This window comes from Argiope bruennichi, chromosome X1 (assembly GCF_947563725.1).
Source record: "Argiope bruennichi chromosome X1, qqArgBrue1.1, whole genome shotgun sequence".
Taxonomy (NCBI): domain Eukaryota; kingdom Metazoa; phylum Arthropoda; class Arachnida; order Araneae; family Araneidae; genus Argiope; species Argiope bruennichi.
Window position 1 is genome coordinate 134411876 of NC_079162.1, and position 15870 is coordinate 134427745.

At 30.0% G+C, this 15870-nt stretch overlaps 1 protein-coding gene across 1 annotated transcript in view; it reads left to right on the plus strand.

Moving 5' to 3' along the window:
* The window catches only part of LOC129958346 (attractin-like), a 142505-nt gene that overhangs the window by 86662 nt on the left and 39973 nt on the right, over positions 1 to 15870 (plus strand). Inside the window, exons 13-16 of the mRNA XM_056070767.1 lie at positions 4509 to 4627; positions 4875 to 5013; positions 8609 to 8818; positions 14293 to 14493. Of these exons, the coding sequence (XP_055926742.1) occupies positions 4509 to 4627; positions 4875 to 5013; positions 8609 to 8818; positions 14293 to 14493 (669 nt within the window). The remainder of the gene's footprint in view (positions 1 to 4508; positions 4628 to 4874; positions 5014 to 8608; positions 8819 to 14292; positions 14494 to 15870) is intronic.

The window sequence follows — 15870 nt, forward strand, 5'->3', positions numbered from 1 at the left end:
TTAAATTGGCTGTTATTGGAACAGTTGTCATAAATTGGGGTTGATGAAAAGGACATATTTGTGTCCAATGATAAGGATTTGGAATACCTTTTTGCATACAAATTCTACATGGAAAAGATGGTAGTCTTTGTTGGTAATGCAAATTATGATCATAGTTATTGAAATCATTGGGATGTGGCCTTATTGAATTCTGATAATTTTGTCTAAAATTATTGTAAGCTCAAGGAGTAAAATAGTTTTAAAATCTATAATTAAAATTATGCCTAAGTGTAAAAGGTGATGGTTGCCTTACTCTGATTCTGGTTTCATCATACCTGCCTGGGTTTGGTTCTAAAGATCCTTCCATTTTTAATATAGGTGTTATTGTAAGCCATTCTGTACGGGTATTGTGAGCTTTTTTGCTAACCAATTGTTTTAGTTCACTTGGCAGTCAATCAGTAAGACCTTCTAAAATTAGTTGTGGATTAAGGCCTAACAGTCTGATATAATTTAATTTTTGATGGAAATAATCAACTAATTTAGCATTTTTTGAATCAAATTTCAATTGTGAAAAGTCAGAAAAATTAACAATATTGGGTTGAATAAACTATTCAGTTAATATACGACATAAATCATCAAAATTATCAATATTTAAACAACTATTTATATAATGTGTTAAAGCTGACCCTTTTAGAAATTTAGCAATCTTTTTAATTTTCCACAAATCAGTTTTGTTATTTTCTTGACAAATTTTATTGAAATATCCTAACCATAAATCCATTTTCATCCCATTTGGGGGATCAAAAAGGATTATGGAGGGTTCTTGCGCTGTTTGATCATTTTCTTCTTTATTAATTTTATTTTCTGAACTTTGAGAATTAGACACATTTGTTTTATCTTGGTCAGTCATTTTTCCAGATCTTTACATTAAAGTATATTTCAAATAAAAAAAACATTATATATTTATGGATAAAATTGTAAAAAATAGATTTGATAAGAGACTAAAAATTTAATACTTTAAATAATACTATAAAAATATAACTTGCAATAATTCTAAAAGTCAAAAATGAAAATCAAAAGAAACACATACACACGCACACACACACACACACGCACACAAATATATGAATCTTGATTTTCGTCATTGAGTCGGGAAACTCTAAATACTTTTTTAATGAATTATCACTTTTTTTAATTAATCACAAAATGCAATTTTGAGCACTGGAACTGGCACTGAAGACTACGGCAAGTGACTATTATTTTGGTGATGATAATATGACAAGGAAATGATGTCGAGATCGGAATTATTCAGCACAGGTAAGGAGCCAGAAATTTTTTATGATGACAAGGCGCCCCAACTCCTTGAAGATATAAGGAGCACGCACATGACGATATGGAGCACAAACACAAGGGTATTAAGCAGCAGTATCGGATGAAGTCACAGGTTATGAAAGGCATTAGAGTTGTGTACATCAACGGAATCACCGAATTTCAGTGACGTGAAACGGCGTGGCCGGATCCTGGACTACGGACGACGGATAATATTACATCGGCTGCATGGAACGACGTGGCCGCAGAACACCATCGGTGTGGGAGAACTTCAATGTAGCGAGAGATAGAGCTCCCGAGCCAGAACAGAATCATCTTCGGAGCACAAACACAAGGGTATCTCTTCGGCTGGCGTGGAACGACGCAGCGAAGCTATGCCACGGGGGACTGAAGACGGCTGACCATGACAAACCACGGCCAAGGACACGGCTGGCCGCAACGAAGAGCATCGGCGAAGAGCTATTGCATGATTCATTTTCTTCCCCCTCGGATTTAATTTTAATTCTTTTAGTTCATTTCATAATTTTTCACTGGGAACTATCCTTGTCGACTCTTTAATATGTAAGCATTATTTTATATGAAGCAGGATGCAGTTTTGAAGACAGTGAAAAGACTTTCGATTTCGTGACGCCGTTTTATTTTATTTTGACGAAGCAGGCATATGCACAAGCGATGAGCACACATACAACACAGAACGACACATAGAGGAATGAGAAAAAAGCTCTTGAACATTTTATCCTTGGTCTTATATAACCAGAGAAATTGATAAGGAAAATATTTATTCATAGTGCTGATATATAATGAGATTTCGATAGAGATTTTCGCTACACGCGTCGATAAGTCCAGGGAAACACAGGGAGGTTTCAAAAAAGAATTTGTCTCGTCAGCGGTATTTTGTCCCTTCACGCGGAGTGTGGGAAAGTTAGGCTTTTAGCCGATTCAACAATTTTACATAGCTTCTCTTGAATTAGTTAAGTAGAGACAGTGGAATTTGATCAAGAAATTAGAGAATATTTTAGAATGAAGTTACTATGGGCTAAATTAAGATAAAATCTTGAAAAATAATTAAATTGAAATTAGAATTAAAATATCATTACATATACATACATACATATATATATAACATGACTTTTGGCGATATTTCATCGCTGTATTTCATGTTTTTATCTCAAAACATTTAATCCTTACCCATTTTTTTTTCTCACAGTAAAATTGAATTAAAATGGATTTTAGAAGGGCTATATAATAGTAAGACTTACAATTGTAAAAACTCTACAAATGCATCAATGATAAAAGTTCGTATAAATGCCTGTTAAATATTGGACAGGAAAATTAACTGCATGGAACCAATCATTAGATCACGAGTCACTGGGAACGATAATTTCGTCAAGATATGGATAAATCATTTTTTTTCCAAAATTTGATAAAAAAAAATCGGATGTTTCCGAAATATCGATTTTTTTCAATATGTCGAAAAACGGCACATCCTAACTTGCAAGTGTAAGCAGATCGAACTGTTTTAGTGTCAATTGAAAATATTGGTGCAAATGGCGGAAATACTAATTAGAGCGTTGGTAGCTTTACCACCTTCGTCGATGTTAGTTTGGCTTAACAGTACATACCCACTAGTGCATTATATGCGTCAGCCTGTAAGCAAAAGAAATTAAGCTTTTTTTTTGTTTGTTTAGTCTTTTTTTTTTCTTTGGGTAGTAGGAAAAATGGATAAGGATTTTTGACTAAATTGCAGCATCTTCAAATAATCGGACGGATGTTATTTTTAATATTTTCTTTCAACAATTTTTTTTAAAGTCTGTATGTCTTTAAAATTCCTCTTATATTAAACAAAACGCTTCTGAATTTAAAATGGTTTGAAACATAGTAAATTACTTTAAATTTATTATTTGATGCATATATATACTGATTTTTCTTAAAAAGAAGTGTAACATTTTTCTTTTACTTTTAGAGGTATTGTTCGTGTCAGAAACCCTTGACTTCACTTTTCAACGATTTCACCCTGCAGAAGGATGATATGTTGTGAATAAAATGAGCGCATTTCCAGAGTTCTTTGTTGGGCCTTATCTTGTTAATTCGAGACTTGTGTATTTATTGTTAATATGGCTTGTTCAGTTTTGTGAATCATTTGCAAACGCGATTGTTACACTTCCTAGTTCTTCTGATAACCGCGATTTGCATGTCAAATTATAGAAAATGTTAACTTTACCGCCCTCATCTTTTTTCTATTATCTCCCTTCTATTTTGGTGAAATCGTTTTTTAGCATAATCACAATATTACTTAAGGGTTTCTTACCTTAAGATAGGTTGCCACACAATTTAACAATATTCATTTATACCACTTTTTTTTAAATTTATGCAAGATATAAAAATACGATAAGATCAAATTTCCCCCTTTTATCTCTGATACAAATGGATTAAGCATTTTGTCAGTGGGCAGATAATTTTTTACTATGGTTGGTGGGTTAAAAGGTAAAACCATTTTACTGATTGGATAATTTCTTTCCTTTTATATTCTTAAAAAATATATACCCTTGAATATTTTAAATTCTTGAAAAATACGATTTTTGTTTACATGTTTTTTTTTACAATATACACATCTGATTGTATGTAATATGCAAATATTAAATATTATCATACAAGTTTTTGATATTTACAAGCAATTGATATTTGCACAACAATATGAAACTTTGAAATATGGATAAAATAAATGCAAAAATTAGTGAAGTCTGCTTTGTATATTTGTAGGCACCAATAAATTAAATATATTATCATTATTTTACCATTACTATAATGAAAGAAAATATTTGTCCCTCTTCCCAAGGGAGATAAAGAAATCTGTTCTTGCCTATTCTTTTCTTTAGTGCTATTTTTTAAAATTCTCTGGCAAAGAATATTTGTTACTTGTTAAGCCAAACAAGTGCTAAAATTTATAGAGATTAAATTAGGTAGTTAAGTAGATTTAATGCCTATTCTTATAGTTACTATTCTTTTTAAATTGTGCATTTTAAAATGTCTTTCACACTTCTTTAATTCAGGTAAAGCAAATACAGATACCAAATGATAATTTCTGTTTTGCTCTAATAAATCTGTTTTTAATCAAGTTGGCACATTTTTATAGTGGTTATGTCAATTCGATTGTGTTTGAATATAATACGAAATTGTATTTTGATAACCTTTTATTTTAGCAAATGTTACATCTTTATGTGGACGTTTAACATCTTGTCCAAGTTGTTTAGAAAATACGTATGGTTGTGTTTGGTGTGGATCTTCTTGTTCTCATGGTCGTTGTGGAAAAAATATAAAGGTAATTCAGATTTTAGTTGTATGTTGGGAAGTTTTTTTACATTTTTTAGATGCTTTTAAATATTTTCCAAGTTAAAAATTTTTTTTTTTATGTTTAATATTTTAAGCATTACTAAATTATTTGAACTAGAGTAAAATGTATAATTTATTTAATTTATAGATACAGAAAAATACTTGGCGTAATTAAAGTTTTACTGATTTTACTGCTTTTTTACCTTTTTTTAGTATGATTTTTTCTTGTATTGTAGGAAACTAATATACTTGACAAATGTGAAGTGGCTGAAAGTAGTAATTGTGATAAATTACATAATTGCCATGCTTGCCATACTGAGTATCACTGTGGCTGGCAAACAGATGAAAAATGTTATACATTTGTTCGAGAATCAAGTAAGTTCTTTTCTTTGTGTAATAAAATGCTACTAAATTTTGCCTTCAAATAACAAGTGTAAATAGGTATAATTAAATGATTTCCTTGGCCACTTCTTGACCTTATATGTTAAATTATCATTTATTTAAACTGTAATTTGGTATGAGACATGGAAAGTGGTGTTTACTAAATGTAAATTCTCAAATTCCAATTTTCTGAAATTAATTGGTCTCTTTCTAATTATACTAATAGAGAAGCTTCAAAGTGGACTGTAACCAAAAAAATTGCTAAAGTATAGTCATACACATATTAGAAAGCAACTAAATTAAGAGATAATTAAATTAAGAAAAATTAGTTTAAATGTTGAAATTATGGTGCAATGTTATTTGATATAAGTTGTTTAATTGATGATTTTGGAATCGATAGTTAAATTTTTAATACGTATATCAGGGTGTGTTGCGTAGCGTCATGAAAAGTGCTTAAAAGGCGCTGAAATTCGAAAACTAATTTTAAGCACCTTAAAAATACTAAATTTTCTCGGGAAGTGTTAAGGAAGCTTTTTGTTTTCCCCCCACGCTTGAATACGATAATTTGAAAGCATGGTTGCATAGGTTTATTTACCGAATGTAGCATGATATAAAACCAACACCTTTCCACTTCCTTTTTCTTCAGTAATGTGCATCGACGTTTAATATAATATCGAAATGTTTATCCTGAAGAGGTGATTGGGAAATACGGACTGTGCCATACTTGTTGCGTTGAAGAATTTATTTAGGTTACGCCTGGTAAGTGTACGTTATACCTTTTATGTGTTGTTAGAAAAGAATAGGCAGATTTGTCTGATCAACAGAAAATAAGAATACAACAGGATAAAATTGGTGCGCTAAAGAGATACATTGAGCATGGGCGAAGCTGCTTCAAAAACATGTACATTGAAGCCTCTTTAGTACGTAACATATTCAATCATCAATGTCACTAATAGGTCGGTCTGGAGCAATCCCAATAAAGGCCTATTAAATGTATTTTGTACTATATGGGATTGTAATTTATTATGTTGTGTAATTATGTTAGTCCATCACGTAAAATCTAGTGTAATTAGATTTTAATTTGAAGCTATAAGTTTTCAGCGTTTGTGATCCTGTCATGTTTTTTTCTCTTTTTTAAAAAAAAAAAAAAAAAAAAAAAAGATATCCCAGTCCATTTGAAAATTATTATTTGTTGGACCATTTCGTCAAATTTTAAAAGAAGGGGGAAAGAAAACCTTTCTATGCACTTAAAGGTTTTAAAGGAATGAATTTTTTAAAGATTTTGTTCATTAGGGTTCAGATGTTATTATTGTTTAAAGATTTTTTTTATAAAAATTTTTTTCCCATTGAAATCTCTCTTTACATATAAAGTTTTATCCTGTCTGACAGGGCAATGTGCAGCATAAAACATTGAAGTTTAGGAGCATGAAATTTGGGAAGTTACTTCTTGGTTATCAGAGGCCCAATAAGAATGGACTTTTCAAAAATTTTAATTTGAAGTTTAATTAAAAATAAAAACAATTTTGTTTTTAATCATTTATTAATTAGAATATAAAATTTACGACATGACATCATGTAGCAAATTATTTTACATTCTCTTAAAGGTTTCAAAACTTCTCGGTAATACGAATTTATTTGAATGAACGCATTTTTTTCCTTAGTTTTATTTTTGAAAAGTTAATTTTGGACACAATTTATAACAATTATCTTTATCGTAATGAAATTCGAAACAATATCTTTGCAGGCCATAAAATATCACATTATCATCAATTAACCCCCCACCCCCCGCACAAAATTGTGGACCTTGGAATAGGCTGTGATTACCTTATATGGCGCTCACCATCGCTATACAAAGTATTTACAAAATACAGATTTTTTATTTGAATCTAGCATTTTTATTTTGAGAATACTTGTTTGGGACTCCTGTTTTGCTTGCAAGCTTACACTAAAATTTGACATGGAATTACGATTGTAGTCGCAAGATAACATACCGAATGCGTTAATCATTTTAGAGCATTTCTTAAGGAAGCTCACCTTCCAATCTTGGGGGCTTGTTTGTTTCAAAACATTGGCCATGAAAAATTGTGAATTTTTTAAATCTTCCAGTTAACAGTTTCGCTAATACAAAATAATTAACCTCTGGATTTTTTTCCAAATGAAAAAAACGCGAGTCCTCAGTCAAATCACAGTTCACTCTGAGAATGCAGGTTTGTCTCCTGAATTTCATTTTATTTCTCTGCATTTGGTCCTTTGCCACTTTCCTATGTTTTAGTTTGCTTATTTAATTTTTGTTGTGTACCGATCTGGTATTTGAACAATTGAAGTCCCTGTCTCATCCATAATCCATATGGCCGTAAGTCCGAAATTGTATTTGCCGTAACACTGCTTCAAAAGTTAAAAAAAAAAAAAAAAAAAAAAAAAAAAGCCGGAACATTTGTTTTATTAAATGAGGTGGCCAAACTGAGATTCTTTGCTTCTGGCTTTCTAATGGATAAGGAAGAATTCCTTTTTAAAAACAAGCAAAACCAATTCTTTCTTTGTTGATTTTCCTCCCATGAATCGGGCACTTTCTGTTTTAATGAAGTAGGGAACTGGCAATCTGTGTATTTCCTTCAGATTGAGTCGGAAATAAACACCTGACACTCGTTTTACATATTCTGCGAGATCAACTTCTTTCTGACAGCCGAAATTTTTTTTATATTGGAAGATCGCTAGAAGTCAAAAAATAGGCTGCACTGGCTTTTGAAGATTTTTGGCCGTAGTGATTTAGGAAACACAAAGGTATCCCATACTTTTCAGCAGCTTTTGATTATTACAATTCTTTCTGAAATACTGCTTTTACTGCTTCAACAATGACGTCCCAGGGAGTAGGGGGGCTGTCGTCCTCTTTCTATTTCTATTAAATTCGAAAAAAAAAAAAAAAAAAAAACTAGTACATCGTCGACATCATTCAAAACCAAGCCCAACTGGCCTGCCATGCCATTTTTATTTTGATTCAATTTTTTCCCCAGAAATATTAAATTAATTAAAAGACGTTTTCTCGTGAATATGTTTATGAACGTCAGAATACTAATTGTAAAACTCAATAATTTTCATTGTTAATATTGTCTACTCTAAAAGAAAATCGAGTGATAAATAGTTAAAAAGCAAAAAAAAAAAAAAAAACCCCACCCCTTAAATGTCTGTTGATCTATATGAAACTGACTTAAAATTTCTGAGCATATGAAGTCGTACTTCCTATACACGCTGTTCCTACTTCTAATGCCATCTAGTGTCTTTTTAATTTTGCTATTAGCCGACTGCCGCCTTGACCTTGGGGACAAATAGCCCCGGTCTTCCCGATTTAATTTTTCAAGAAATTTCTCCCTGTACACTCTGTATATTTTTAACATATCAAAATGAAAGTTGAATATTCTAGAAACATTTTTTTTTCATTTAATGTTAATATCTATACTGATCCATTTTCATTTTATATAAATGTTGCAAACATTTATATAAAAACGCATTGCTGTCTTAAAATTTAAATTATGAAAGAATGAAATTCATTTTTTACTCATTTATTAAACTATTCCATTCACTTTTATTTCAGGTAATGGTACTGAGAAAGCTATTTTAAATGACGATTATAGAGTTAAATGTGAAATTCCTTGTAGCAGCAGACATACTTGTGAAAATTGCACTCAAGGCCCTTGCATGTGGTGTAGTAGTCAGCAAATGTGCATTGAATCTAATGCATATGCTGCAGTGTTTCCAGTAGCACAATGTATGGAATGGACTACACAGATCACAAAATGTCGTGGTGAGTGAATCGTTTTTTTAATTTTGTTTTTGAAGTATATCTGTATTGCATTAATTCGATATATTATCATTGTGAAGCTTGTATTTTTAAGAAGATAAAAATATGCTTTTTTCTCTGAGCTCTTAATAGGTAAAAAATGATGCATACAAGACATTAATACATTAATAAATGAAATGGCGTTTTAAAACTTCTTAATATCAGTTCGGCATAACCATTTGAATATATTTTGTGATGACGAATTTAGTTATAAGAACTGAAAAAAATATATTTGCTATTAAAATGTTGATACAAAGATTCAAACATTATGCATATAAATGTAGGTTTGATATTAAATTCATTGGAATTTTTCAGTGCAAAGGCAATGAAAGTCAATACTCAGGGTTGCCATCCAACCAGGAGAACCGGGAAAACACAGGGAGTTTAAAAATCGACAGAAAAAAACCCAAGAAAATGCATGGAAACCGGGAAAATACATTGAATTTTAAGTTTCTTTGTTATTTTTCTCCCATCATATAAATACCAATATTTAAAGATTGCATACAAAACAATACCTTTCGCGATTTTGTAATACCCTCTCCTTTTTCTACTCCCCCCCTTTTTTTTTACTTTATAGATCAGCATAGTTTCGATTTGCTTTTCCCATAAGTTTCTTGAATTGCAACTAATGAGCTTCTGTAACTGCTTGAAAGTATAGAATACATTTATCTGGCGGGAACATTAAATCTACGGAAGTAGCACAGTGGTGTTTAGTCTGTCGCACTTGAGTTTATTGAATGGTTTGTTTATTATTTGGGAAACTGTCAACTTATTCAAAGTAGATTAGAATTTTTTAAAAAAACAATGAGCTTTTCAAAATTCGTATTTCATACGTATTGGACGGATAAAAAAAAATCCAATTCTGATTTTGCTGAATGGGTTCGAAGATATCAGCAAAAATCCATTTGTTGCTTACTGCTCGCTTTGTAAGAAGAAAACAAGCCTACGCAATATGGAAATTCTGACATTACTATTAATGCTAAAAGCGGAAAACATACAAGACTGCCTGCTTCAAAAGGGTCATTATTGATGTAGAAGAACTTTGTGTCTAAAAGAAATAGAAGAAAAAATGACAAGTGAAATCCGGAAACGTCAAAATGAATTTCCGAAAATAAACCGATTTCGAACTTTTTAGTTAAAGTACAATCATGTAAAGCTGATTTTTTATGGGCATTAAAACTTGCTGCGTCACTTTCGCCCTTTAATGCATTCATTGATATATCGGAAATATTTTCACGTATGTTCACTGAAAGCGAAATATTAAAAAAAAAAAAAAAAATGTACGTAGGCTGTACAAAAACGTGGTACCTTATTTGTTAATTATTAGCACCATGAAACTGATGGGTGGAAAATATGCAGAAATTATGCCCAAACACATGAATTGGCAAAAATGAATAAATAAAAAAAGAGTAATCTTATTTTGTAATGATTTTTGTTAAGTAATCACTGAACGATTTGCATCATGGTAACAAACATATTTTGTGTTTTATTTCACCCGAGTCCTTAATTTTATGTGACTTACAGTTAAAGAGCATGAGAGTTAATATATCCCCCTCCTTCTTAATATATAAATTTTGACTTGCAAAATTATAGATAAAGAAAAAATTTTTCTTTTAATGTATGTAATTATAAACCTTCTTTTAGCATGCTATTTTTTCGACTAATGTTAAAATGTTGCTTCCTTTCCTTTCTTTTTCCACTCCTTTAAATCATATTGCATTGTAACTATCACAAATTCCTTTGCGCATTTCCTCAAATCTTAAATATACATATAGGGAAAAAATCAGGCAAAATCTTTTTTTCCAGATTTCAATAGCAACGATACAATAAATAAAAACCTTCAATCTTTTTCTGAGTATTTCAATTGTGTTGACATTTTTACATTCGGTGTCGCAGATTATCGTAGTTACAGTAAATGCTTTTTATCACTTATTTGTTTAATTTTTATTGTAAAGAAATCCAACATAGCTATTGGGAAAACCATATATCTTGTTTATTAGTAAAAACCTACATTAGTTTGATTATTGTTAAATACATTTAAGGGTGATCAAATTTTAGGACACAGACATTTCCCCAACATTTAAATTTTAATCCATTTGTGTACTTTTTTTAATTAATATTCTTATTAATTCCATTTACATACATCAGGATAGTAAATTCGTTTTCATTATGTAAAACGATTGCTAAAATTAGTGATTGGGCTAATTAGTGGTAAAATTAGTGAATTTATACTGGACTTATTTTAAATCTAACTTGTATTTCGTATTAATCATACAGCTGAAAACAGCTGTTTTTGATCAAGAGTAAGTTTTTGGCAAGAGTAAGTTCCTGTTTCAAATCGGCTGTTAAAAATTTCTTCTGTTTTACCGTAAATTTGTTTGTTATATAATCACGATCAGTTGCGTTGTATAATTTTCTTTGGATTTGGCGTTAATATCCTTTTAAAGTTAAAAAAACCCATGTTAATATAAGGATGTATATTTTTTCAATTTCGTTTCAAGATGGTGTCCGTTGTAAGGGTTTCATTATTAGCGAGTTTTGCAACATTAAAACATTTAGGTCATTTTAGTATGTGAAAAATTTAATTGTAATTTTGTTAATATTAATAAAAGTATACAGTTAATTGTAATTTGTTAATAGAATAAAAGCAGGCATTTTATTGAAATTGTGTTGATACTAATAAATTCTTTTTTGTTACGTGGATGAATTTTTTAAAAAAAATTCAAAAAAAGTTAGTACCTATTACGTAGTACTTATTTCTGTTTCATTTTCTTCATTACCCAAAAATATATAGTTTCTCTGGTAATTGATGGAATTGCAAATATTCCTTGTAATATCAGTTCATATGCATGTAGTAAAATAATAAAATAATTTTATATAGATACTAGGTAGATATAGATAGCAGAATTTTTCGTCCGCCCAATTTTTTTTTTAATTTTTTTATTTTTTTACACTTTTAAACTATTGATTTGGAATGCATCATTTTTTTTAGAAATTCACCTTGTTCTTTGATATGTTTCAAAAATATCAACTTAATTGCCCCCAGTCTACTACAAATCACTGCACATGTAAATTATATATATATATATATATATATATATATATATATATATATATATATATATTCTACAAAATCAAAGAGGAAGTGAAAATCCTACAGCGGTATTGATATCCAAGGAAAACGCTTTTTTAGTGTAATTTTAACATAGGTAAAAGCGCGTATTGAATGTTTTGATGGATAAATTTGAATTTTAATCAAAATATTGGAGGCATTGTTATAGAATGTGCATCAGATTAAATTCAAAAAATTTATTAAAAATGAATAAAGTAATTGTACGAAAATGAAATTAAAATCATTGAAAAATATTTTTTGATTTAAAACAATAGAAAAAACATTATTCTGAGAAAATTGTTTAGAAATATGAACGTTTATTTCCATAGTCAAGTCGTAGCGATTGCCTATCTGAGGATGATTAAGTTTATTTCCGCTTTCAATTAAACTTCTCTTTGAGATTTGGTTTCTTTTGCATCTTCTTTCTTCCGCTTGAATAGAGGTTTCGGAGATACGGCGAGCCCCACTCCTATAATTTTTAATAATAAATTACAGTTCTGTTAATTAGCTGAGCGAAGTTTTGAATTAAAGGCAGCTTAAAACGATTCAATGAAGTAGTCGGATACATTCATATGACGATTTGCTTACATTTGACTGTTACTATTAGACAATAAGAAATTAGAGAGATTTATGAGTTATATTCATTTAGCGGTTTATGTATATAAACTGGTACTTAAAATAATTACAATAATTAAATGTCCCAAATATTTCCGTAATTCTTTTTGCTACTATTTTATTTTTCCTTAAATACAACAAATATATCAAAATGAAATTCTCATATATAAAGAAAAGTTTATCTCAAAAGTTTTGTACTCACTAAAAGAGATCTTGAATGATAAATAATTAAGAAGCTATAAAAGAATGTTCAAAATTTAAATGTGTCATAAAAAAATGAAGTAACATTTAAGTAATCAGTAACAATAAACATTATTTATATGTTTTATTATAAAAATGCTATCTTAAGTGAGCTTAATTGGGATGTTCTAACAGACTTTCCAATTTACTATCAATTTTGAAAATTCATTGTAATGCGAAATTAAATAATTAATAAGTAAAGAAATAATTGTGCAGTTTTTTTGGTATTATTGGATTTATTTACCTAAAGTAATACTTTTTTGTATTAAAAGATTGTACCTTTCTTTAAATTAGCAGTGTTTGATTATTTTGCTTTTTATCTTTTTTTTCATCTCTGTGTGCAGTTGCATTTGTTATTTGATTGTTTCTCTAAAACAATACACCGCCATTGATTAAGAATTATTATTTTAACTCAAAGCAGTATTTTGTTGCGAATGCATAAGAAAAAGCAAGAAAATGCCAAACAATTCTTAAGAAATCAAATGTCAGTTCATGTCGAAATATAACTTATGAAATTACCGGAAGTTTTAACTGTCATATTATCTATACAATATATCCTAAACAGAATGTTGAATGAAGTTTACTTTCGCATAGAAGAATACAATGTTTTCTGAATTTCGTTTGTTTTTTCAAAAGAGATAAAACGCCATCGAATAATTTTATTTCCTTTCATAAGGGGTTCCAGGGCAGAATGTGACTAGGGTAGTGTGTAATGCAGTGTTATGTCCGAGCTTAGTTCGTCTATTGAATTGTTGTAATTTTACACTTATAATTTTAAATTCAGTTAGCCACAGATGTTATCATTTGATACACAAATGACGTGAACAATAAGAATTTGAAGTGTTTTAACTGAATCAGTACAATTGCCTAGCAGAATATGTTATCTAATTCAGTAGAGGAGAAAACAATACACTAAGTGGTTAAAATTAAGGTTTATTTTGATTAAATCATAAAAACTCTTAATATTTCTTAAATTGATCTGCCTAAAACTTTGTAACTCCTGGCTGTGGTGCCATTGGCATGTGCCTAATCTGCCCCCTCCCAAGTTACGCCACTGCAAGGCGGTCATTTTGAAGTTTGGCCTCTAAAAATTATGCCTCATGCATGTACTGCTGTTGTAGATATTTTGAATCACGTTTCTTTGGGGTATGATATCGTTTTCTGAGTGATTTTCTCGAAAGCAAGGGGATGTGTTAAAGTATGGTTCATGGGACATTTTTTATTTTTTGTAATTGTAGAATTTCTCTATTTGGAGTGTATATGGTAATTACGTGACATTTGTATATTTCCCTAAGAAAAAAAAAATTGTGTGTGCATTTTCATATTTGAAAATAGTTCTGATGATAGACCTTCATTCTTTTTCTAATTTCTTTCTGTTAGCTTATCAGTGAGTAAATTATATGTGGAAAAAATATTAAGAAAAAATCTTATGTTTAATAATATTCTGTATTTTCTTACAATCATTTTTTAGGTCTAAATTGTCGTGATATTCAAACTTGTGACCAGTGCCAGAAGAATCCTCGTTGTGGATGGTGTGATGATGGAAGTGGGACAGGTTTAGGTGTTTGCCTGGAAGGTTCTGCTGCTGGTCCAGTGGTACTGGGAGGATCTTCTTATTCCTTAAATAATACTGTATGCCCAGCAGGACAGTGGTTCTTTACAACATGCCCAGGTAATTCTATAATAAAAATGTACTAATAATTTAAGATCTTAATTCTTATATTTTAAGATCTTATATCATTAAACCTAATGGTAGTTAAAGTTGTATCTTCTTAAAATATTTTAAACTACCACTAGCATAAAAATTAAATTTACAAAAGTTGGAGAAATATTTCATATTATTAATCTAGGATATATTTGTTGAACAGTAATGATGCAAATCAAATCTTTGTTTATTTAAAATTCATCATTATTAGATATAGTTTCCAATATTAATTTTTTTAAAAATTCCTTTATCTGTGCAGTAGTGAGTTTTTACTGCAGAATTGAAAATGCCGCGAATGTCAGGATGTGATTATTCTTAGTTTTTCATTTTGATTTAACCATGTCTTGAATGAACTGAATCCTATGTAATTATCTTAATTTGTATTTCGCTGTAGTAATCAGCAAGCACATATGCCCTTTTCAGTCATTTGTGAAATGATTGCACTGTCTCATTCATTATGAAATCTCCTTGAAATAATAATAAAACATAATTTTTTTGGCGGAAGTTATGAATTTAGTGAGTAATGCCCTATCAACATACATTGTAATGATTTATTCCTCCTATGTTTTCATACCAATGTAATTTTGGATTGTTTTAATTCTCTGACATTTTCACAATACCTTTTACCCTTATTAGTGTGACTGGTCGTTATTTCATAATTTAACCTTTTAATGCTCCTGGCACTGAAGAACTGAAGTAGATTATTTTTGTAAATATATTAAAATACTGTAACATTTGGCAGATACATGAAAATAATTCGAAAGCTTTAATGTATTCTTTAATCTCATGACTAGACACTTATCGGAGTCCTTAGACTAAGTAATGTGCTTTTTTTTTATAATTGTCTCATGAACTTAAGGGTGGGTAGCGTCATTAAAAGTCATTAAAAACTGCTTATTTTTTATGGTCCTTAGATTAGCGTCTTAAAAGTGTTTATATTTTACAAAGGTGCATTTTCTTCTTTCTGAAGATAAAACAAAATTTACCTGAGGTTAGATTTTCCCTTGTGTAGGAATAAATTTTCTTTTTGTCTCATCTTTCAATGAAAAGTGTTGACGATAAAGAGGGAAATGATGCTGGTTGCTGATTCATTTGCATTAATGAGTACGAAGGTTGAAAGAAGTTCCTCTTGTCGTAGTATATAGTATGCATATATGTATGGACAAAAATCTCTCTTTCATTGATTTAACTTTTTTTAAAATCTCCTTTGCTTGCATTGGTAAACAAACAAACAAAAGGTCGGGGATAATTTTGTTTTGACCAGAAGTATATGTATGTAAAGTTAGTTTAACTGTGACTTAACCTCATTATTGTACTTTTGTTCTGTGGTTACTTCTTTGCAGA